The sequence below is a fragment of the Narcine bancroftii genome, chromosome 2, assembly GCF_036971445.1.
Source record: "Narcine bancroftii isolate sNarBan1 chromosome 2, sNarBan1.hap1, whole genome shotgun sequence".
Classification (NCBI taxonomy): Eukaryota; Metazoa; Chordata; class Chondrichthyes; order Torpediniformes; family Narcinidae; genus Narcine; species Narcine bancroftii.
The window spans coordinates 160,805,077-160,830,057 of NC_091470.1; the positions used below are offsets into that span (position 1 = coordinate 160,805,077).

Genomic DNA, 24,981 nt, shown 5'->3' on the forward strand with positions numbered 1-24,981 from the left:
CCTCAGCGGCACAAGGACGGCTTCTTCCTCTCTGCCTTCAAATTCCTGAATGAACAATGAACCACAGTCACTGCCTGACTTTGCCTTTTTCTGTTCTTGAACTATTTTTATTTATTTTGTAAGTGGTTTATATAAATGTTTGCACCGTGATGCTACTGCAAAACAACAAATTTTGTGAAGCTCCTGACAATAAATGATGATTCCAATTCTTACAAACCAGGAGCCGAAAGAGGTTCTTCAGCCTTGTCCTGCCACTTACCAAGGTCAGGAAGGACCATGATGCACATGTCCATCCCTTGCATCACCTCCTCACCCCAGCTCTGGGCCTCTCCGCTGTCATTGCGGAGCACGCCAGGCTATCAGTAAGCTGCTCTCTCAGAACTCCTAAGCAACATGCCAACACCCTCATGTCTTCATATTTCTTTTCATTATTTTCTCTCTTGGCACCCTACCCTTCAATACCTCTGACACCAACCATGGTCCACCAAGTTCTCTGTGCGCCTCTTCCTTTGATTTAAATGGCTCTGATATCCTCAGCTGCCAAGGTCACAACGCCTGGAATCTTGTCTGAAATCTCTCTGCTTCTCCCCCTTCCATATAACCATATAACAATTAGAGTACGGAAACAGGTCACATCGGCCCTTCTAGTCTGCACTAATTTAAGTGAAACTCCACTCATTCCACCTACTTGCTTTCTGCCCGTAATCAACCCCCTCACATCCATGTACTCATCCAATCTCCTCTTAAATGACAGAATTGACCCTGCTGCAACTACTTCTTCCGAAAGGTCATTCCATTCAGGTGGGACTGTCTGCAATTAACCCTTTGCTCCTCTATCCAGTACATCCTTATATACTAAATTTCAGGATGGCCGTAATTACGCTCAATGTTACATTCTCCTCTGCTTAAGGTGCTGTATAAAAGCAAGCTGTTGCTAAGGAACATCCAGGTGACGTTTTGGTTCTTTATTTGCTGGGTATTCAGGTACAATCAGACTGCCACCCATGTATTGTGACAGGTTCTCCTCTCCCCAGGCACGAAGAGGATGTTTCCTTAATTAAAAGCTGCACTATCTTTTGTATAATGTTTTAAAGATTAATTATATTATTAGAGATTACTTGCAATTGAACCTGGGGAGGAATATTCCTGGATCCTTGGAGACATCTGAAAGCACCGTGGAAATTTATCTTCAGTGATGGCTGATCTGGAAAAAGGTCTTCATGATAGGCAGGGGAAAGAATAACAATCACGTCTGAAGGAAAGGTGGTTAAAGAGAGGAGGTAGAAGAGACAGGGAGGGTTGGCAGTGGGAATGAGGAAGGAGGTGGAGAATGTGAGGAAATGGTTAAAGGTTCCATTATTTTCATGTAATTCTACATTTAGAATGTAACATACATGAAATTCTTTAACTTTTGTCTTTGTAAGGCAGACGGAGAGTCGCCACTTTCCCCAGCACTCCTCACAGAAACGTACAGCACCTGGTGCTCTAGTGCATCTTTCCCTTCCTTCCTGCCCCTCCCCTCCAAGTACTGTCCAGTCCTGAGCCTGCTTAGCTTCTGAGATCAGACAATCCCAGGCATATTCAAAGAGGTCAAGGCTGGGGAAAGAAGGCGTGGTGGGAAGGAAGCGAAGGCAAGAGAGATGGCAGGGAGAGGAGATGATTAGGGAAGAGGAGTTAGGAAGCAAAGTGAAAGGGGTGGTGGACAGGAGCAGAGGAGGAAAAGGAGAGTGAGAAAAGGGTAGCAGATGGGAGGGGAAGGAGAGCAGAATGACTGGATGTGCAGTGAGTTTGTGAAGACTGGGGGAGGAACCAGATGGTTAGAAGGTGGGGGGGGAAGAGTGGAGGTAGGAAAGGAGAAAGTGAAGGGGGGGAATAAAAGGAATTAGAAGCCGGGGAAAGGATGTTGGGATGCAGAATGGGAGGGGGAAGGCCAAAAAGGAATAAAGGGATAGCTTGAGGAAAGGGGAGGAGAGTGGAGGGGCAGGAAGGAAGGGGAAAGATGCACTAGAAAGCAGAGGGGAGAGTAGAATGGACAGGCAGGGATGAGGGAGATTGCAAGGCTGGCTGAGTAAGCGGAATCCATAGGGCAAATGAGATGAATAGGGTTTGGGATTGTCTGAGTGCTACTGGCACGACGTAACCCAGCACAACCTTGTTGGGTGGTCGGCGACTAAACCTGCTCCCCCACCAGGCTTGCTTGGTGTGGAGGGTGGCTAAGACTCCCTGCAGGATGAAAAGCGAGACCTGTCAAAGGGCGGACAAACCCTCTCGTAGGATCAACGGCCGTCTAGCAAACACGCGCCGTGAAACACGGAAAGGGCATCCCTTGTATCAAAGCTTGGTCTGACCATTCCCTGCAACAGGACTTCGCCCAGCCTTCTTCGACCTCACCATACCGCTGGACCCGAGAGGGGACGTCGAGAGGGTGGGTCTCCCTACTCACCTAAAATCAGGGCAAGCTGCTTCTTTCTGATGTGAGGCCACAGAGTAAAGGCCCAACAGAGCTTCTGCCCCCAGGCCTCACCTGCCAAGCAGTGCCTGTCAAGGATCACTCCAGGACACCCAAATCAGACCCCACAAACTGACTGAAAGGGATGGGCAGCCAGAAGGGGTAGAAGGAGAGGTGTTGGAAGGAAGAAATAATGGTTAGGTGGAGGGGTAGAAGGAGAGGCGCTGGAAGGAAGAAATAATGGTTGGGTGGAGGGGTAGAAGGAGAGGCGTTGGAAGGAAGAAATAATGGTTGGGTGGAGGGGGAGAAGGAGAGGCGTTGGAAGGAAGAAATAATGGTTGGGTGGAGGGGGAGAAGGAGAGGCGTTGGAAGGAAGAAATAATGGTTGGGTGGAGGGGGAGGAGAGGTGTTGGAAGGAAGAAATAATGGTTGGGTGGAGGGGGAGAAGGAGAGGTGTTGGAAGGAAGAAATAATGGTTGGGTGGAGGGGGAGAAGGAGAGCTGTTGGAAGGAAGAAATAATGGTTGGGTGGAGGGGGAGAAGGAGAGGTGTTGGAAGGAAGAAATAACGGTTGGGTGGAGGGGAGAAGGAGAGGTGTTGGAAGGAAGAAATAATGGTTGGGTGGAGGGGGAGAAGGAGAGGTGCTGGAAGGAAGAAATAATGGTTAGGTGGAGGGGTAGAAGGAGGTGTTGGAAGGAAGAAATAATGGTTGGGTGGCGGGGAGAAGGAGAGGTGTTGGAAGGAAGAAATAATGGTTGGGTGGAGGGGGAGAAGGAGAGGTGTTGGAAGGAAGAAATAATGGTTGGGTGGAGGGGGAGAAGGAGAGGTGTTGGAAGGAAGAAATAATGGTTGGGTGGAAGGGGAGAAGGAGAGGTGTTGGAAGGAAGAAATAATGGTGGGGTGGAGGGGAGAAGGAGAGGTGTTGGAAGGAAGAAATAATGGTTGGGTGGAGGGGGAGAAGGAGAGGTGTTGGAAGGAAGAAATAACGGTTGGGTGGAGGGGGAAGAAGGAGAGGTGTTGGAAGGAAGAAATAATGGTTGGGTGGGGGTTAGCGGAGCTCGGTTAGGAGGAGGGGAAGCAGCTGATAGAGCCGGGGCGGAGGTTGGCGTGTTGCCGCTGGCTCCAGGGGGTGTGGGCTAAGGTTCGCCTTCGCACAGTAGTACCTCCCGACACTTCAACTCGTCAATCAGGATTAATGGACTGCTGTATAAAAACTCATTGCGCCCTTCCGAACACACACAAATGCTTCCAGTTCCTTTATTTATGTGTATTTTCCCTCCTCCTGTCGGGCTTGGAACCATTAACCTCTGCGTGATCCCAGACAACAGCAAAAAGAAGAAACAAACTAAAATCATGGGGTTCAAAACCGGCAGAAATGGACTGATCGGTGAAATTGACGCGCCCGGAAACGTTTAAAAAGTGATTTTTTTTAAAAAGTCAAACTTTTTCTGGGGGGGGTGGGGGGAGAAACTTTGTGGCCGCCGAGGAACGGGTGCAGTTCCATTTTGTGTTGTTTGGGATGAGAATGCAGTGGAGGAACGTGGCTTCGTTCTTCTTGGTCCCGCTGCAGATCACTTATCTGATGCTGCGGACCGTGGTGTCGCTGCTGCTCCCGAGCAGACCGAAGGGATTGAGCCGGGACACGGTGCTCATCACCGGCGGAGGCCGGGGCATTGGCCGCCACCTGGCTGTGGAGTTCGCGAAGCAAGGGGCCAGGAAGGTGAGTCTGAATTTAAAGCGTCTGTCTCTCTGTGTTTCTGTGTCTATCTCTGTGTGTCTGTCTCTGTCTCTGTGTGTGTCTCTGTGTCTATCTCTGTGTGTTTGTCTCTGTCTCTGTGTGTGTGTCTCTATGTCTATCTCTGTGAGTCTGTCTCTGTGTGTGTGTGTCTCTGTGTCTATCTCTGTGTGTCTGTGTCTGTCTGTGTGTGTGTGTCTCTGTGTCTGTCTGTGTGTGTGTCTCTGTGTCTGTCTGTGTGTGTGTCTCTGTGTCTATCTGTGTGTCTGTCTCTGTGTCTATCTCTGTGTGTCTGTCTCTGTGTCTATCTCTGTGTGTCTGTCTCTGTCTCTGTGTGTGTCTCTGTGTCTATCTCTGTGTGTTTGTCTCTGTCTCTGTGTGTGTCTCTATGTCTATCTCTGTGTGTCTGTCTCTGTGTGTGTGTCTCTGTGTGTCTCTGTGTCTATCTCTGTGTGTCTGTCTGTGTCTGTCTGTGTGTGTGTCTCTGTGTCTGTCTGTGTGTGTGTCTCTGTGTCTGTCTGTGTGTCTGTCTCTGTCTCTGTGTGTGTCTCTGTGTCTATCTCTGTGTGTTTGTCTCTGTCTCTGTGTGTGTGTCTCTATGTCTATCTCTGTGAGTCTGTCTCTGTGTGTGTGTGTCTCTGTGTCTATCTCTGTGTGTCTGTGTCTGTCTGTGTGTGTGTGTCTCTGTGTCTGTCTGTGTGTGTGTCTCTGTGTCTGTCTGTGTGTGTGTCTCTGTGTCTATCTGTGTGTCTGTCTCTGTGTCTATCTCTGTGTGTCTGTCTCTGTGTCTATCTCTGTGTGTCTGTCTCTGTCTCTGTGTGTGTCTCTGTGTCTATCTCTGTGTGTTTGTCTCTGTCTCTGTGTGTGTCTCTATGTCTATCTCTGTGTGTCTGTCTCTGTGTGTGTGTCTCTGTGTGTCTCTGTGTCTATCTCTGTGTGTCTGTCTGTGTCTGTCTGTGTGTGTGTCTCTGTGTCTGTCTGTGTGTGTGTCTCTGTGTCTGTCTGTGTGTCTGTCTCTGTGTGTGTGTCTCTGTGTGTGTGTCTCTGTGTGTGTGTCTCTGTGTGTGTGTCTCTGTGTGTGTGTCTCTGTGTGTGTGTCTCTGTGTCTCTGTCTCTGTGTCTCTGTCTCTGTGTGTCTGTCTCTGTGTCTATCTGTGTGTGTCTCTGTGTGTGTGTCTCTGTGTGTGTGTCTCTGTGTGTGTGTCTCTGTGTGTGTGTCTCTGTGTGTGTGTCTCTGTGTGTGTGTCTCTGTGTGTGTGTCTCTGTGTGTGTGTCTCTGTGTGTGTGTCTCTGTGTGTGTGTCTCTGTGTGTGTGTCTCTGTGTGTGTGTCTCTGTGTGTGTCTGTGTGTGTGTGTCTGTGTGTGTGTGTCTGTGTGTGTGTGTCTGTGTGTGTGTGTCTGTGTGTGTGTCTGTGTGTGTGTCTGTGTGTGTGTGTCTGTGTGTGTGTGACTCTGTGTGTGTGTGACTCTGTGTCTGTGTGTGTCTCTCTGTGTCTCTGTGTCTGTGTGTCACAAACATCGTTCGAACCAGAGGGGAATTGCTTTGCATTTAACATTCTGCCCAGTTCAGCCTTGCATAATCTGCATTTGTTCCAACATAGCCCTTTATTTTGAATGCAGGAGACTGCCCACACTGGGTCTGGTGTTTCCAATGTGTGGAAAAATACACCGAAATGCTGGAAGGACTCGAGTCAGTCTCACAGACCTGCAGCGAGAGGTTTCAGACTGTGTTTTAAACGTGGGGCATTTCTGGTTTTGGGGCTGAATCTTCAGTCATTGGGCGCTTGTAATTTGGTCTCGCTGGTGTCAACCCTGCTTGGAGATCACTGGCGTCCCGCTTTCATGGCGTGAGTGCATGATGTGCGAAGGGGAATATAGGAGCGAGTGACAACTCCCTCCACATGCCGAGCCCAGGTTGGCTTTTAAACGGGACGCAGTTAATTCTCTCCCTCCCACCTCCCCAGACGCATCGGCTTAATCCTGTGTGATCATTTGAAACACGTTCCGCCCTGTGACCCTTACAGGAACCAGCACGCTGGTGCATTTGCTGTGGCTCAGGGGCAAGCTGGCTGGCAACACCGGGTTGTCCAGGATCTCTCTGGGTGGGTGGGTCGGGGGGCTTTCCTCGCAGAGTCCAAATGGGGCGAGTGTGTGCAGCCCCTCGCTGCCTTGCCCGACGTGCAGGGGAGCGCTTTCAGGTTGAAACTCTGCGAAATCTCCCGAGGCAACTCCTGTCCTCACTTGGCCCATGAGCTGAACTGCCTTTTAACTCCAGTTATGGCTCGAAATTGCAATTCAAAAACCAATCGAGCAAGAAAACCAGAGGAAGTGAGATGGTGTGTCTGTGGCTTGTTTTCCATTCAGAACCCCAATGGCAGAAGTGGAGCAAGGTGCTCATCTTCAGGCTCCTGGACCTCCTTTCTGATGGTTTCAGTGCAAAGAGAGCATGGCCTGGGTGGTGGGGGTCCTTGAGGATAGAACTCGTGGAGGGAGTTATCCTGCTTGATTCCGCAAGGCTTCCAATTCAAGTTTTTAAAAAAAAATCGATCAAAGTACTTGTTCAGAGATATTTCCATCAACCTTTTGTCTTAAGACACCCCCCCCCCCCCCCACAAAGAGCTGGTTTTAAGGTTAAACCACAGTTTCCAAGTACCAGCATCTGAATGTTATCAGTTCCATTTGCCATGTTGTATAATTAACATGGATAAGCTGGGCTGAAGGGGCTGTCCCATGCAATATGGCTACAACATGCTCTAATATGGCAGGTAACTTCTGTTATGTTATTTTTTTTTGGGGGGGGGTGATGAGGCTTAAGAACTATGTTCTAAATTGCACTTTAAAAAAAACTTAATGGTAAAGCTGCATTGTGAGTGTTCCTGAGTGAACTTTATTGCTAAAAACATGCAAAGCCACTTGGCATTGTCCCAGTCCATGAATTCTCCATTGAGTTTTTGCATTTCTTCAGCTCATTGTCTCATGGAGCTATCGGATTCCCGTTGCCGCTGTTTTAATTCCCTGTGACATGTTTCTTCCGCTTTCTTCTTTTGGGAAGAAACCAATGCAGCCAGGAAGAAGGTCCCAGAGAATGAGCAGACTCCACACGGACAGCACCAGGGGCTAGGACTGACCACTGCTCCCTGGAGCTCAGGCAACAACACCAGCAAGTGCATTCTGTACAGATCATGAGGTCCTTGCAAGGAAAAGACTAATTTCACCCACAAAGTCTGATGCAATTCCAAACTTTGTATTGAAATCAATTTGGTTAGTTTTATGAAATAACGTGCATGCAGAGGCATACTGGCGTCTGAGCAGAGTGTTCATAATTTCAATGAATCATCAGGTTATTTTCCTGGAGTTCTGCAGTCTAGTTGAGAGGAACTTTTCAAAATGTCATTTGCATCATGTGCAGCTGCTTAAATTACCACATTGTCTAAAGCCTTCACTGGGTGGTGCCACCCCTGGTCTAACCCAATGCTTCTTTGGGGCGGGGGTGGGGGAGGAGCGAGGAGGGATGACCTGGACTTGAATTTCTGCGGCTTGGCTCCTTTTTTAGCACTTGCTCGGGGTGGGGGTAGTGCCAGTGTTGGTAGAGAATCTGGATATTGTTCTTCTGATGCCTTCCCATCTGGAATGGTTTTTCAACGCATCTGTGGGACTTGAATCTACTGTTGGTGGGAATGCAGAGGATAGAGCATTCTGAGCAATTCCGTCACCAGCTAGTTTGGAAGCTGTACTGCCTCAGACCGTAAAACCCTGCAGAGGATAGTGAAGTCAGCAGAAAGGATTATTGGGGGGGGTGGGGGGGGGGGCTCTTCCTACCATGACTGACTCTGCAATACATGATATATACCAAAAGCAATAAACATTGTGAAGGACTTCACACACCCGTTGTAAATATTTCTCTCTTTTACCATCTGGTAGGAGGTCCATAGCACAAAGCCCTGCCGTCCAGATTGAGCAACAGTTTATTTTCCCCAACCGCCCCACCCCAAGCCATCAGGCTCCTGATTCCCCACAATATGTGGATAATGTACTGTGGACTTTTACTGTACATGTCTTAATATTTTTAACTTCTATTTTAACTTGTATTTATGTAAATCTACTCTGTGGTCTGGAAAAATGCTATCTCATGTTTACCAAGCAATACATGTCATGAATGACAAATAAAGGTGTCTTGACTTGAATTGAGGGAACTGTGGGGAAAATGTCTAATGAGGATGCGACTGCTTCTTCCTTGGAACAGTGTTGCAAGGTGCATTCATGAAATTCATCCTCTTCCCCCTTGTATTGCCAAGGTAGAAGCAGTCACAGTGGGGAATCCAGTGGTGACAGCATCTCACACTGTCATATTCTCCCCTTTGTAGGTAGGCTCCCACAATACTGCTGTAAACAAGCTTACTTGTTTATACTGAACCAAACAACACTGACATAAGTGTGTCACTTTACACAGCAAGCCAACATTCTGGGAGCAACATTCAGAACATGTAACAGTGGTGTCAGTGTCTAGTGTGACATATACTGTATTTGACAACATATAAGACCCAATATTTTCCCCCAAAAATCCCTGGGTCTTGTATGCGGTTGGAATTAGAGTGATAATGGTGAGTAGTGCCAAGAGTGGTCATTGTCATTGCCTAGCTCACTAGCTATCTATCGTTGGGGGCTGGTGGTGGGCTGTTGGGAGACTCTTCTGGCAGTCTGCTGTCAGTCCCTGCACTGGTCTCACCACCCTCCTCCCTTCTGGGAAAGAAAGAGAAAGGTAGTGGGACCAGTGCAGGGACTGACAGCAGGACACTGGGAGAGAACAGGACCAGTGTGGCAATTGGTTTTTATAAATGTTTTCTGCATTTGTTTTCTCTTGTAAATTTACAGCAGTATTATTAAAAAGATTTTTCATGTTGTCCTAGTTGCATGTTTTGTCCAAGTTTTAAATGCCGTCAAATACGGTATGCATACACATTCTTTCCCAGCCTACTCTTTTTACACAGACATTAATTCAACACTGACTATCTCCATTGCCGGCTTAAAGGTGGGACAATAATGATTCCCCCCCCCCAATTCCATGTTCGTACCTTTGACACAGAAGGTATGGGGGCGTGGCGTGATGGCGTAGGGAGAAGACATGGGAAGACACCCCCTCCTGGCAGAACTATTTAAAACCGTTTAAAAGTTTTAAAAAAATTTTTGTAACTGTTCACTATATTGCTGAAGTACCTTACAAACAGTCATGAGGAAAACTAAAGCCCAAACAGTTAAGAAAACAGCCATTAAAACTGCCAGCAATTACTGAAGAAACTTGGCCTACCTTGCACGTGGAGCCTTCGGAGTTGATTTCAACGCAGCCCCGACCCCAGCGTTCATCTAAGGGTAGGGTGCATGCCATGCTGATGCTGACCAAGGTGGCGCTGGTGACCGACATCGATCTCCAGACCAAGAGGATCAACTGCACATGCGTCTAGTCGGGTTGTGCCGATCCCTTTTCGATTGAGGAGGAGGACGTCACTGGAACGGAACAGGAGCAATTTGTGGAGGAGGAAACGGGCATGTTTAAGGCACAGAAGGTGTGGCGCAATATTCCTACCTTTGAAGTGGCTGTGTAAAAGGGGCCAGAGACTTTTGTCTTTGCCCTGCATTCCATTTGCAAATGTGTAACTTCCAATTTGATCAGTGTGACCTGTATTCACCAGTCTTCCTTGGATCAGGGTTTCCAGAGATTTGCTGGCCTCGAAGTTATCTAGCAAAAACTCTCAATGGAGCTGTATTTACTATAACAGATACCAGTGTTGATAGAGCTGGATTCAGTGCAACACAAAAGTCTGCAGATGCTGTGAAAGCACCAAAATGCTGGAGGAACTCAACCGGGCTTTGCAGCATCTATAGTGTTCTTGAAGAAGGGCTCATAGCTGAAGTGTCTCCTATGGACACTGCTGAGTTCCTCCATCATTTCTGTGTGCTTTCATTTATAAAAGGGGAGACGACAGTGCTGGTTCATGCAGTGCATCGGTCTGCTGCTGATCACAATCCGAAGGAAACATCCAATTCAGTCACTGAATAAAGTTGGTTAATCCTGCCAACGTGTCCCAGGTTTTCACCATGGGTGAAACAGGTGAGGGGTGGTGCAGGGTCCCACTGTTAGTTGCTACTCTGGCCAAATCCCGGAAAGTGTGGATGGTTAGCAGGAATGCCGTTGGCTTTCATTTGTGGTTGAATAGCTGATTTCCTGGATAGAGTGGGGTGCCGACTGCAGGATAAACTGTAGATTGAACCAAAAGACTCGGAAGCCAGAGCCGTGAGATTGTTGGTCAGACAGATAGTGTAATCGTCGCACATAATGAGAGGCTGGAACGACTCAGCAGGCCATTGCTGTCCCTCTCTCTCTGTGAATGTTTCCTGACTTGAGACCCTTCAGCTTTAATACTCGGAGCCTATCTTGCAAGGTTCAAAGGTCAGAATGATACAGCGCAGAAACAAGCCCTTTGGTGCATCAAGTCCACAGTAAACATCAAATACCTATTTACACTCATTACTTTATTCTCCCCACATTCCCATCAACTCTTCCTTAATCCTACCACTTGCCTACACACAAGAGATGATTTACAGTGGCCTACCAACCCAAACCCAGTCTTGGGGACGTGATTGGGTGGGGAAAATAGAAATCCATGGGGTGCAGGAGAACAGGGATTGAATTTTTCAGCACCTGGTCTGACTAAAACTCCTCCTTTCGCTCATTGATGGCGCGCGCACATGGCTGGTGGATGGGGGGGGGGCTGCGTTCATTGCCTTGGAGGAGAAGGCGGTGAGCCCTGCAGCCTAACTTGTGGTGCTTTTGGAGTCCCAGCACTGATCTGGTGGCAGTTAAAGAACAGCTTGTGTAGTTTCAAGTTGGAATGAGGTTTCCTTGGCAGGGAGCTGCCTCGCTTCTTGATAAATTCTCTTTTTAATAAGTGTAAACAGTGACTGTTTTGATTGCAATTTTTTTTTTGCGGGTAATTCTGCACAGCTTTGGATCTCCCAACCTGTCCCTTCCGCTCACTGGACCAGTGTATGGCTGTGCGGATCCAAGTCTGTGAAGCTGAAAATCCACCGTTTGTGTTGCTTCATTTATTTTGGCTCTGAATCACGTTGTTAACATGACTATTTGGCCATTGGTAGCATCACAGTAGAGTATGATCTTGACCTTGTTCTCCTATCTCCTTACAAGGACATCACTCTCACTCATACTTTCTTGGATCACTCAACCTTGATTACATTCTTGCACCATGTCTGTTTATTTTGTACGGGCTCCCTCTCTCTCTTTGAGTTCTCTCAAAGACGGGTTCAGAGTTCTATCAGGAGGAGGGGCAGGAGCACCTAACAGTTTAGTCACAGCCATAGGTTCAACAACAGGTCAGCCCCACGCTGCTGATGTCATTAATCTTGTTTACCACAGGAGAGGAAGTGTTTGTCTGGTGGTGGGGTAGGGAGGGGGGGGGGGGGGTAGGAGGTGTGGTGCTGAGAAGTTCACAGCCCAGAGCCAATTACACTCCCTTGCAAGTAAGTGGTAGATGGCAGACCTCAATCTCATCCTGGGCTGTTGGATTTTATGATGAGTTATGAGGGCCGCAAGGCATTCTGTAAATAAAACGAACTGAAAGAAGCCGATGACAACTTTTTATAGCTTATTGTGAGTATCAGAGCTCAGCAGTGTTTTGTAACCCTGGGTTATCATGCCAGAAATGAGGGGCGCAGGATATTTTGAGGTGCAGTGGTGGTTACGCTAGCAAACTGGTAATCCAAGGATCTGGACCAACAATTCGGAGGTCCAGGCTGAAGTTCCACTGTGATTTATTGTAATTCAAATTTGGCTAATAATCTGAAATTAAAAGACCATACAACTATTTACAGCACAGAAACATGCCGTTGGTCCTTGCTAGTCGGTGCTGAACATCATCTCCCACCTATTCCCACTGGCCTGCATTCGGCCCATAACCCTCCACACCTCTCCCGTCCATAGACCTATCCAACTGTTCCTTGAATATTAACATTGATCTCACTTCTGCCACCTCTGTCGGAAGTTCATTCCATTACCCCCACCACTCTCTGAGGGAAGAAATCCCCCCCAAACTTTTCCCTTTTACTGGGAATGAAAGATTTCCTAACTTGTTTGAAAAGTGCTTCGGGGGGAGAGGAAGAACTGCCCTCTTTGCTCTGTTTGTCAGAGTTGGGACTCTGGACTGACTAATCTGGTTAACCTTTTGTATACCTTCTGAGAAAAGGCTGGAAGATGCTTTTTTTAAAAAAAAATGTGTGAGCATTAAAGGATGTCCTTGATTTTAACAAAAAACGGTTAATGTTACAATAATCCATCTGCCCCTGAGAAATACCATATTATTCTTTCTAGAGTGTGTACACTCGCTCTCTCTCTCACCTCCAGCTTCCAACAGTTCGTCCACTGGACTGGGTGTTCTTCAACAGCAGATGGAACTGTAAGGTTATTCCACCTTATTGGACCTCGCCACTGAACTTGTTCTATGTGGATGCTGCATCTACCCAGCTGGTTTGGCCTGCTGGTGGGAGTGCGCAAAATGCCAAGGATTGAGAGTTGAATATAGGGCTGGTTTTAGGAGGGTTTTAGCTGCTGAACTTCTGGATCGCTCCAGCAACTTGCTGGGTGATTTTGGGGAGAGGCTGGTAATGAAGGCAATCCCATCAGTGAAAGAATGTCTGCTTTTTTTCCCCCCCCCCCCCCCCCAGAGTGGTGCTCTTTCAGGATCGTATCAGGTATACACCTGCCCAGTGCCTCTCCACCTCTGCCCAATGTCCAAAACGCCAGTTCTACCCAATGCTGGCAGTAATACACATTCTATTAGGGTAGCGGGAAAACTATTAGAAACAGACAGTTTAAATGTGCTTGCAAAAGTGACCTCAAATTGACCCTGACTCATCAGTACTTGATGTGAAATTTAATTTCCCTCCAACATAACTGGCTTAGTCATGCACTGGATTCCAGCCAACCACTCATTAGCTGAACCACAAATTTCATGGCTGTGGATTCTTTCTTTCTTTCTCCACAGATGCCGAGTGTTTTCAGCATTTTGTGTATAATTTCTGATTTCCCGTAGCATTTTTGCATGGGTCCCCCGCAATAATACCTGATAACCGAATACTTTCTACAATCTAATTCGTGTGCAGTGCATGGGCTAGCAAGAAAGTTTCATGAAGTGTCTTTCTATTAATGCAGGATTGAATCCACAGATGAATGCAGACTGGATACTGTTGACATGTAAATGGGCCACTGTATAGTCTGCAGCTTGTAGATACATGGCTGTATCTAACTCATTCCCCACGCCCACCCCTTGTGATTGGCGTGAGAGATGCTCTTAATGACTATTGGAACCCCTGTTTGGAGACGCCTTCCAGATGGAATACTCTGAAGGATGAATGTTCTCAAAATGCAAAAGCAGAGGTGCTGCATGCTGCCAGGGACCTCTAGAATGTTCACAGGTATTCCTGGAAACACTGCTCTGGAAGCTCTAAATCAGGGGCTGGGCAACTTTTTAGAAAAAACTCCCCTCCCACCTTGTCTTCCCTATGCCATAAGTGCTCTGTGATTGGCAAGGGATGACTTAAGGTGGTATGTGAGTGGGAAGGGAAGGTTGAGAACCACTGCTCTAGACACAATTGCTACTGAAATACTTTGCTTGAGAAAAATTGTCATTGGCCCATTTCCTTTAGAGTTACGAAACCGTGCACATAACGAGTCAATTAGGTACAATTAAAACAATGGTTTTCAAAGTTTTTCTTTCCACTCACATCTTTCTTCTTTGGCTTGGCTTCGTGGACGAAGATTTATAGAGGGGTATGTCCACGACTGCTGCAGGCTCGTTGGTGACTGACGTCCGATGCGGGACAGGCAGGCACGGTTGCAGCGGTTGCAAGGGAAAATTGGTTGGGTGTGGGGTTTTTCCTCCTTTGTCTTTTGTCAGTGAGATGGGCTCTGCGGTCTTCTTCAAAGGAGGTTGCAGCCCGCCGAACTGTGAGGCGGCAAGATGCACGGTTGGAGGCGATATCAGCCCACTGGCGGTGGTCAATGTGGCAGGCACCAAGAGGCACCACTCACATACCACTTTAAGTAATCCCTTGCCAATCACAGTGCCCTTATGGCACAGGGAATACTTAAGATGCAATGAGAATTTTTAAAGGTTGCCCACCCAGACTTTAAACTCTGCCTGAATGGATGTGGACAAAATACTTCAGTGATACACTGGCATTAAAATAGGCCTGCCATACTGTGCTGTAACCTCTCCCTAGCCATTCCTACTGGAAAAAGTACTAATTTGGGATTCTGGTGATGTATATCAGCACCCAGAGGCTTACACATAGCAGTTCGTACTCTGTCTTGTCATGAATGCTCAAGGAATGTCTTGGTGCACTGCTGAGATCAAGTGGACTCTTATTTGGCATGCAGCCAATAACCCTGAACCCGACACGCTTTCAATTCAGAACTCGCTGACCATAAAATTACCGAGGGCAGCTTCTTGCTGAAGTGGAAAACCTTGTAGGGCCAGCCTGACACAGGCTCCACTGAGCTTCCTGTCCATGACCCTCCCTCTGCCTGACCTGCCAGGTGGAGAAAGTACAACTGGCAGAAGACCCCAAATGTTTCAGTCACCAGGTGGGTCATGGAAACACTAACCTGAGCAACCCTCTGACTGAGGTGTGGGTGGGGTGGGGGGCGGGGGAAAGAGAGAGAAGGGGGTGGTTTCAGACCATCATCTAGTTGGCTAGGCTGATGGATTGAGTTTAGGGTAAGAATGAGAGAACATTACAGCACACTACAGACCTTTGGCTCACAATATTGTGTTAACATATTTAAACCTGCTCCACGTGAACGATGCAACATGTCCCTAAAGGTGGCTAGAATCCTAAATTTCAACTCTGACCATGGAGGTAGGGTTTTACAGTAAGTATTCAAAGGTACTTTTTTTGGTTGCTTTTGGAATTTCTAAATGGAGGGTCATCTTGAAGTTTGTCTAGCTCCTATAAAGATAAGGTCTCACAGGATTTCCCTGGCATCGTCAATAAGTTTGTTGTCATTTTTTTTAGTGCAATGTACTAAAATTCTTGCTAGTTGCAGTCAAGCAGATAATATGTTTTTTTAAAAAAAAACTCTAATAGTAAATGATCCCAGAAATAGAAAGAAATAATAAATATAAAATATGAATGATAAATATTTACATCAGTGAGTGCAATTGGGGAAAACAAAGCAGTGTTTCAATAATGCAGTCAATTTTGTAGTGGCAAAGGTTCTTCAGGAAAGTTTGTTAAATGCAAATTAAAAACAGGCAGATTTATTCAAATTTGAACCCTCAAATAATTGAAATTGAATCTTTTATTTCTAACGAGCTGGGTAGTGGAAGGGTTAACTTGTTGAGGCAACTAATTCTGACTGCAGCAGACTGATAAAAGGGGAAGTTGTGCCTTGAACTTTTTCCCTTTGTTTGAACTGCTGGAGTGTTGCATAACACAGCCTACTGCTCCTCCTGTGAACCTTCCGGAACTTCAATGCACAATCTGCTTGGTGACCTCCATTCCTTCTGACACTGTTCTAATCACTGCAATGAATTGAAGCGTCTCTTGACAGAGACCACTTTGCTTTAAGCGTAGTAAACCAGAGGGATTATTTTGGAAATTATTATTCTATTGCCTCCACTTGTTGGCAGTACGGTTGGTTCCACAGGGTTACAGTGGCAGGGACCAGGCTTCGAATCCACTGCTGTGTGAGCGGAGTTTCTACGCTCTCTCTATGTCTGCGTGGGTTTCCTCTCACCCTTCAAAAACGTATGGGGGTTGGAGGTCAATTGGGCACGGGCTCATGAGCTGAAAGGGCCCTATTACTGTGCAGTGTGTCTGAATTTAAAAAATTAAATAGGTGGGTGAGACCATCATCAGAGGGAAGAAATGGGGGGGGGGGGGAAGGAAGAGGAGGGTTAGAAGTGAGTTAATGTCAATAACATTCGCAACTGACAACTGATAATTTCCACAAAATCCAATGTTGTTTTTATTAGGTAATATTGTAGGGATAAGACCAAAATTGAAATTACCTGTCTATCAAAAAGAATTTGTAGAGGTTGAATTAGGAGTAGCGAGAAAATGTAAAGCAGTAACTTGGAAATCGGACTCTCGACTGGATATGGAGTGAGGGAATGCAGAAATACATAGTTGCGTTCCCCTTGAAGGTGACTTGCAATTTAAGAAATAAATATGATGTATTTGTGAAAATTTGCCACCCATATTGACAAATGGCAGATGTAAATTTATGGATATTTTCCTTAAACTTTGAGAACCTTGCTAACCTCCTTGGAAGAATTTAAAAATGTAAATTGTTAGAACCACGTGGTGATTTCCTCTTGGCAATCAGGTCTTGTCTCTTTTACTTTTTTTAATCTCTTTTTATCTATTTCTTTACTTTATTTGGGGACTTACTGTAAGAGGATGGGGTTTATACTATGTTATAAATGAACTGATATTAATAATTGATTATTTTTGTATTCTTTATGATTACATGTATGGCTAAAAACTTACAATATTGAAAAAAAAATTAGCAATTAGGAGGAAAATAGTGGACAACCAGCTTTCACCTGGGCTTCCACTGTCTTGGCCGATGAGTGATACCTCTAGGTAACAGACGAATGGGAATCCTCCACCCGAACATTAGTCAGTACTCCTTTATTTTAAAAAAGGTTGTGAGGGAGGGGGAGGGAAGAGTGTTAGCTGTCCCATTTGTTCTGACATCTGGCCGTGCAGACGTTATCTGCCATCATATTCCTAATACACTGGCACGACAAAAAAAAAACTGTCTGCAATATTGTAATACCTCCTTTTTTTTCTTGTCCTAATTAAGTAATTTACTATTAAAACTTTGGTTTTAAAAAACGAAGTACAGTACCTGTTGCAGCTAGCAAGAATTGTGGTGCACATCTATGTTGTACCAATAATAACAATGCCCTTCCATTAAGAAACTTAAAAAAAAAACCTTTGAATATTTACTGCAAAACCCTACAACTAGGATCAGAGTTGAAGTTTAGGATTCGAGCCTCCTTGAGGGACATGTCACATTGTTCATGTGGAGGAGGTTTAAATAGGGCAGCATGACATTGTGGGTCAAAGGGCTTGTAGGGTGCTGTAATGTTCTCCATTCTTTCATTCTTATCCTTGACTCAATCCATCAGCTCTAGCAGACTAACAACAGTCTGAATGACCCCCCCCCACCAACCCAGTCAGAGAGCTGTCCAGATGAGTGTGCCCATGACCCACCTAGAGCTTTCTGCCGGTGCAACATTATGCTCACTTCTAAAAGGAACTTCATAGAAGTGAATATTGATTTCTGATTCTGTACTCAAGAGGAAGATAATGCAGACCCGACCAGTCCAGCTCCCTTAAACCATGTGCTTCTTTGATAGTGGTATGTTGGATGCTCCAGGGATACCACAGGTTCTATGTCAATGCACAAGGAGAAGGAGGAATGGCCGCACAATGTTACTAACCCTGTTTTCTGATCCTCTCTTTGTAGATCATCGTGTGGGGTCGGACAGAGAAATGTCTCAAGGAGGCTTGTGAGGAGATCCGCAGCTTGGGTGTCGAGTGCCATTACTTTATCTGTGATGTGGGGAACAAGGAGGAGGTTTACCAGCAAGCTAAAGCCGTACGGGAGAAGGTGGGGCTCTGTTAGAAAAATTCTTGCCAATTAATGTCTGCCTGTGGGCAACTGTTTCTCTCTGTGAGCAAATCTGGGCAAGTAAAGCCGCTGTTCTGGTAGAAGACAAAACGAATCCAGTCTGTCTTCCCTGCCATGAAAATTTAACCCTTTGGACTCTGGCCATTTTTAACCTTTCATAATATATATGGTATTCTGGACTGACTGGGTCCATGGGTTAGCATTTACAGTACGAGTACCAGTAAGAACCAGTTGGTGGTTGGGTATAGAACCCATCCTGGTTTTACATAGAATATATGCTTGTTGGTAAAACCAGAACACTGCATATATCCACTTGTTGGTAATCTCTGAAAGCCGGGACGTGGAATCCAAAGGGTTCAAGTTCCTGTCATAATAAGAGAATTTTCCTGGACTCCATGTTGAAATTTGTCTCTCCAAGAAAGAATTGCCTTGCTGAGAGTGTGACTGACTCATGCCACAGTTTCCACACCACCAATAGGGCTGATCTCCTGGGCAAGTCTCTCATCCGCATGTATTTGTCTTCAGCAAACTAGATGGGCCTTTGGTCAATTGCCTTTCAAATCTTCCCTTTGGAGCCTGAAAGGACCAAATAATAATCTTGTAGCTGTTTAGGGGGTGTTGTTTGGCATAAATTGGGTGCTCCTATTTCCTGTCCTACAAAGTAGCTTCAAGAGATGCCCCACATAATTTTGATGCTTTTTTTTTGTCAGCAAGGTACCCAGTTGAAATTTGACCTTGAGTGTGAGATCATTTTATATTAGTAAATTGAGAGCGGGATGAATCAACACGTGATCCATCACTTTGTTTGTGTGCAGGTGGGTGACGTCACTATCCTGGTGAACAATGCTGCAGTGGTTCATGGGAAGTCTCTCATAGACAGCGACGATGACGCTCTCCTGAAATCCCAGCATATCAACACACTTGGCCAGTTCTGGGTCAGTAAACAGCCTCTTGCTATATACAGCTAGTTTCAAGCCTTTCTGTTCATGTCTCGTTAATTACACTGTCATTTGAAGATCTAATAGCAAATGCTGGTATGCGATACACATAGGACAAGTGTTGCACTAAAGGTTTTCTGGCCAACATCTCTCTCAACTGTGCCAAGACCAGATTAGCAGCCCATCCTTCTTTTTCACCTTTGTGACGTCTGGCATCAGAATGGTCACACACTTCTAAATTTGCTTGAGTGATATATTGGACGATCTGAAATGTAATACAACGTTTCGGCAACCTTATTTTAAAGTTCACGCCAACCTTCCCGAATTCTGCTGCCTGGTTGGTTCCCAGATTATCAAGGTCAGATCAAGTTTATTGTCCTCTGATTGTACAAGTACAACTTGACAAAACAGCGATTTTTGGTCCTTGGTGCAAAGCAGATAAACATACAACCAGGGGACGCAGCACTAATTTTTTTTTAGGTGCCGCAGCTCACCAAAAATGGTGACAAGAAGGTGCCTGGAGCGGCCTGATGAGATGCCGGAGTGGCGCTCCAGTGAGATGAGGCAGCGCTGAACCCCAGACATAACTCACATACAGACAAACAATACATTTGCAGGTTAAGTGTTTCATCCATACAAATAATATGAGATTCTCAGAGGGCCTGTGTGAGCAGTTCCTTTGGTCGTTCACCATTCTCACTGTCCGTGGGAAGAAGCTGTTCCTCAGCCTGGAGGTGCTGGCTCTGATCCTCCTGGATCTCTTTCCCAGTGGAGCAGCTGAAAGATGCTGTGTGTGAGATGAAAGGGGTCCTCAATGATTTTGTGCGCCCTCTTCAGACAACGATCCTGGTAGATCACCTTGAATGGGGGAGGGTGGTGGGAAGAGAGAGGAATACTCTCTTCCACCTTTATTATCCAATGAGGTTGTACAGGGGTTTCAGCAGAAAGGTTTGAAATCTGTTTTCCTTGCTTGCTCTGCACTCAAATCAAAGCTGTATTCTTCATATCTATTTTTGGTTGTTTTGGAAAGCCCAAATATAATTCTTGGAATCACTAATATTTTCTTGCTTGCATTGCAGTGGTGGCTCCTGTGTATCACATTTCACCTCTTGACTGCGGTTCAGAACAAGGGGAGGGATATCATACATTTAGATTGCTGTACATGGCTTTTAAAATCCACTGCATAGGTTTTCTATTTGGAACTGGAAGTTTAAAAAAAAAACTTTTACCTTCATCACTGAGTTTTCACCAAAATTTAGCATAAAGCAACAACATCTGATAATTTCCCTTGTATGATTCTATTTTATTTCTCTCCCACTCAGACAACCAAAGCTTTCCTGCCACGGATGCTAGAATTACAACACGGACACATTGTTTGTATGAACTCTGTGCTGGCACTGTCTGCCATACCTGGAGCCATCGATTACTGCACATCCAAATCCTCTTCTTTCGCCTTCATGGAGAGTCTGACACTGGGGCTTCTTGACTGTCCGGGAGTCCACGCCACAACCGTTCTTCCTTTCCACACCAGTACAGAGATGTTTCACGGCATGAAGACCAGGTTAGTCCCAAGGGGATAAATTGTGTCACCTGTTTCAAAAGGGTAGTGATTTGCTTTCTTGATGGGTGATGGCCACTGATTTTCAATCCTGGAATGGGTGAGCAGGTAGATTCCAAATTGTTTTCCTTGGAAACTAAATCCTGTAGGGCAAGGAAAGAGAGAATGGTGCGAGAGAGTAATGTTGACATGGTTCCCTCAGACAAGTTCAACAACAGTACCAAATTTATTGGGAGTGAGGGAAGCGGCCAGTGATGTTTTTGCAAATTAAATTCTAGAGACTTAAATGAAATGATTACTAATTTAATTAGCTTGTCCAGTAGTCTTGTGTGTTCCTGTCACCATGGGTTCCCTCTTGAAGAGTTACCAAGAACTGCATGAGGTGATTAATGACCCTAATGCTACGACTTAGCTACAATTCCAGTTACTGCCTCTGAATGCTGGAACAGTGTATAATGCTGAAAATGACTATGTACAATATGCGGGTGCATAGGACGACCCTCAAAACTTAAAAATGTCACCTCAGAATCAGTGGTTGTCTTCTACGCCAGGTCTAAAACTTGAACCTTGATGGCGAAGTCTCAAAACCACTGCCATCTTCCCACCGACTCCAATACAATCCTGTTAGTTATGAACAAAGTCTCAGCGCTCCCTCCCCATGGGGCCCATCCACCCAGTCTGATTGTTGCTGGCTCTGGAAGGGATTAAACAGTCTGTTACAGGAGCCGACGGTGGTTTGTTTTAAAATGTGCTAATAAAGTTAAAATCTTTACAGGGTAATTTGTTATTAAAATGTTGTGTCAGCAGTAAGTGCCAGATTTGGGGGGTTGTCTTATACAAAGGGTATCACTCAAAACCTCTGTCTCGGGTGGAAATTCCAGCTGTTGTCCAATACACCAGCATAAACAATATTTACCCAGCTTGTGGCCAGTGCAGTCAACCATTTGCACTGAAATGATCAGACTTCACTCTCCAGTTCTAGGATACTGGGGCCTGTTACGAGCAGTCTGACCATTGGGCTGCAATCACTGGATTGAACCTGGGAAACCAGGCTCAGTGTGGTCAGAATAGCACATTCTTTGCTCAAAGTTTTCCCTGTGGGAAATGTTAAATTAAGACCCCATTTTCAATAACGGGATGCTTGTCAGGTCTTCCCTGAAGCTGTTATATCTTGTGGTTAGTGGCAGGTCTGAATAATGGCCAGGGATTTGTTCCTTCTGTGTGAGATTGCAGACTTGACTCTCAATTCCCACCACACATAATCCTCGTTTTGAATTCCACTGTGAAGGTGAATGTGGCTTCATCTATGTCTTGGGTTTGAACTGTATGCTGATCTGTTCTGAGTGTTGATTTGCTTGGGGTTTTGTGACAGGTTTCCAAAGCTCTTCCCACCTCTCAAACCTGATACAGTCGCGCGGCGGACAGTGGAAGCAGTGCGGACTAACCAGGCCCTTCTCTTGCTACCCTGGACCATGCACTTGCTGGTCATCATGAAAAGGTGAGATTGATTCGGGGATCTTGCCTTGAGCATTTCCCCCCCACACTGCAGTCATAGTGGCAGAGTTCTTACAAAAACTAGCAGAAATTTTAATTTAATCAAGGAATACGCTTCTGCATTAAGAAATGGTGTGGTCAAGATAGGATGTAGAGGGATAAATTTAACAGGTGACTCTTTTCTGTTCAGTGAGAAAGAAGGCTAATGTTATCCAGGGTTTCAGACCAAGGAACTGTAGTGTTCTTTGCATAGTTCAGTACCACCCACCAAGATGCAGTTAAGGTTCATTTGTTACCAGTGCCTGTGACAGTCACAAGTGAAATGAGTGTGTTGATATTATCTGTCAAGCCTCCTGGCATTGCCTCAGATCGGAGCTGCTCAATAAAAATAATTTGTTGCATCTGAGTAATCAACAAAGCTTTAATTAGAGGGTAATTATGACCTGGTATGATTTATAAATGGGTCATTTGGTGAAACTGGTGAATTTGAAATGGCTGTGTGGCCTGGGAAAAGTCCCATTCTGATTCAGACATGGTGTTGAAGTAACTTCCAGTGAAGATTTGGATCTGGCCTGGCTGTGTTCAGTTTCACAACTGCTGTGTGGAATGTAACAGACTTGCTGATGAGATGAAGTTTCGTTGGAAGAGATGTTGGAGCGTTAATGATGAGGGAGAAGTTAGAATTGAGAGAACGATGGGGGGGGGGGGTGAGGAGAGGGAAGCAGGAAGAAAGGAATTAGCATTTTTTTAAAATGTGTTTGGCTTCTGAGGTCTCCCACCATCATATCCTCTTCCTTTTTGACTCCTTCAAGGGTGGGAACATGTGACTTGTTTTTGGAACTTGCCAACAAGGAGAATGGTTCTCTAAGTGTATCAGATGCCAATTTATAGTATACATTAATCAAAAGGTGCTTTTCAATCAGAATTCCAAGGAATACAACCCAAGTCTTTAGAAGCCAGGTGTGAGATAGTGGAGCACCATTAACTTTGGTGGCTTTACAAGTGGTTGATCTAATGAGCACCTGGAAGTTTGGGTATCTCACCTACAGAGGTAAAGGTCTTCAGGGAAAATCTTATGTTGGATGATGCTTCACGATGCTTAAAAAGAGCAGCTGGTTTGAGAACTAACATTTTAAAGCAAGTAGAATCTTTCTGACTTCTTTTCCTCCCTGGTTGCAGTATACTCCCCCATACAGCCTTGGAAGAGATTTATAGGTTTACCGGAAGCTATGTGTGTATGGACAGCTTCAAAGGGAGAACATAAGAGGCCCAGCACGCGCTCCGGACTCCCTCTCCAACCTCCCAAGCAAGCTGGAAATTGAACTTTTCAGAACGTCTGTGGCAGGCGTCTCTGACATTACTTTCCTGTCAAGTCTTGCAGAATGTTGAGCATCAAATCCTCTCGAGGGCAACGTGGCCCTGAGCTCGCTCTCGGGAAAGTGAGCTGTGTAATCCAACAAGACATTAACGGATGGACAAGAACTTGGTGACTTGTTGAGTGTCTTCATTCTAAATATAACTTGGGAGCGTCTGAAATCCTTCACCGGCAAAACTGTGTGGCTTCTACATCTGCTATTTGCATCGATGGCATTCTATGGGCAGCTTGTTTTACTGGATGTGATTTTTTTGTTTCTCTCCCTCCACATTGCAGCAATGACTTTGTGTACAGTTCCAATTGGGGTTCTGCGTAGTAACAGGAATTCCAGTGATAATTCCTCCCTTTTCCTTTTTAAAATTATAACCATATAACCATATACAGTGTGGAAACAGGCCATGTAGGCCCTTCGAGTCCGCGCCGGTTCACTTGAACAACTCCACTAGGTCCTCCCTCCCGCTCTCCGCCCATAATCCTCCAACCCCCTCACCTCCATGTACACATCCAACCTTCTCTTAAATGACAGAAGGGACCCTGCCACAACTATCTCTTTTGGAAGATCATTCCATTCTGCCACCACTCTCTGAGTGTAAAAGCATCCTTTAATATTTCTCCAAAATTTTTGCCCCCTAACCCTTAACTTATGCCCTCTTGTCCCTCAGGGGATCTTCCAGCATTTCTTAGTACAAGAAAATTTGGATAAAGTAAATAGTTAAGCATGTTTGATTGGCATGCAGTTGGGTAAAGAACTGTTTTAACACTTTAGTCTCACTCATACATACCTCATCTCCTTGTGGGAATTCGATATCTGATCCAGTGCCATTCAGTAAAATTTTATTGCCTTGGGATAATTCCTTTGTTTGAAGTAAATATTTGCCATGTTTGTTCTGTAAATTTTAATATTTAAACTAATTTGCCATCTGGCCTAAAAATTCTTCCTTTTCAAGTTTAATGAATGAATAAAATGAAGAATGAACTGGCCTGGGAATGTTCATTTTTCTGCACCAGGAACGGGAATAGGCTGTCTGGTCCTTCCAGCCTGAGGTGTTGTGTAAGATCTGGACTTGTGTGTGATATAACTATGTACTTTTGTGTCTCTTCCTTGTTTAAATTACTGATGAGCCCTGATTTGAAATTAGGATTTGACCTAGAAGTAGATGCTGTTCTGCAATGAAAAAAACCCTGGCTTCATTTTTCCTTGAATGTTAAGCAGGAGAAATTTCTCAACACCTGTCAATTTGCTTTATATCTTGAATTTCAAGCAAATTACCCACAACCTTCATTTAAACCCTTTGAGTGCTGATTGGATTGTGATTAGTTTCTTGCTATACACCTTCCAACATCTGAAACCAGTAACCTGGAGATTGGAATGTACACATTGCAGCTGTAATTAACTCCATTGGGAAGGGGAACTGTGTAAATTGATAATTTCATGTGGTCTGAGCATGTTTCCATGTGCAGTTGAGGGAACTTGTAAGTGCTGTAGCCTGAACTGCGAAGCACACCTGCATTTGAGGGAAAAGATCCAGTTGATATATCTGGAAGGGAGCTGCCGTAGGAATGAGGAAACTGCAACCTACTTTGTGGACAGGGGCATCAGAATCTGAGTGTGCACAGAAACAAAATGAAATGGAACTATTCATTTTAAACCAATGATTTTCTCCCAGCTCAAACAATTCTGTATGTGTAAATAATACAACATGTGAAGGAACAGTA

At 45.3% G+C, this 24,981-nt stretch overlaps 1 protein-coding gene across 2 annotated transcripts; it reads left to right on the plus strand.

Moving 5' to 3' along the window:
* The first annotated feature begins 3,601 nt into the window (after positions 1 to 3,601).
* On the plus strand, positions 3,602 to 24,245 carry LOC138754554 (short-chain dehydrogenase/reductase 3-like). Of its 2 annotated transcripts, XM_069918979.1 has the most exons (7): positions 3,602 to 3,867; positions 4,019 to 4,168; positions 17,736 to 17,879; positions 18,716 to 18,835; positions 20,161 to 20,399; positions 21,769 to 21,894; positions 23,070 to 24,245. In XM_069918979.1, exons 2-7 carry the CDS (start codon positions 4,031 to 4,033, stop codon positions 23,152 to 23,154), a joined length of 852 nt encoding a protein of 283 aa, XP_069775080.1. In that variant the 5' UTR covers positions 3,602 to 3,867; positions 4,019 to 4,030; the 3' UTR covers positions 23,155 to 24,245. The 2 variants fall into 2 exon arrangements, with proteins under 2 accessions (XP_069775080.1, XP_069775079.1); XM_069918978.1 differs by having other exon boundaries at positions 3,602 to 4,168.
* Positions 24,246 to 24,981: the final 736 nt, after the last annotated feature.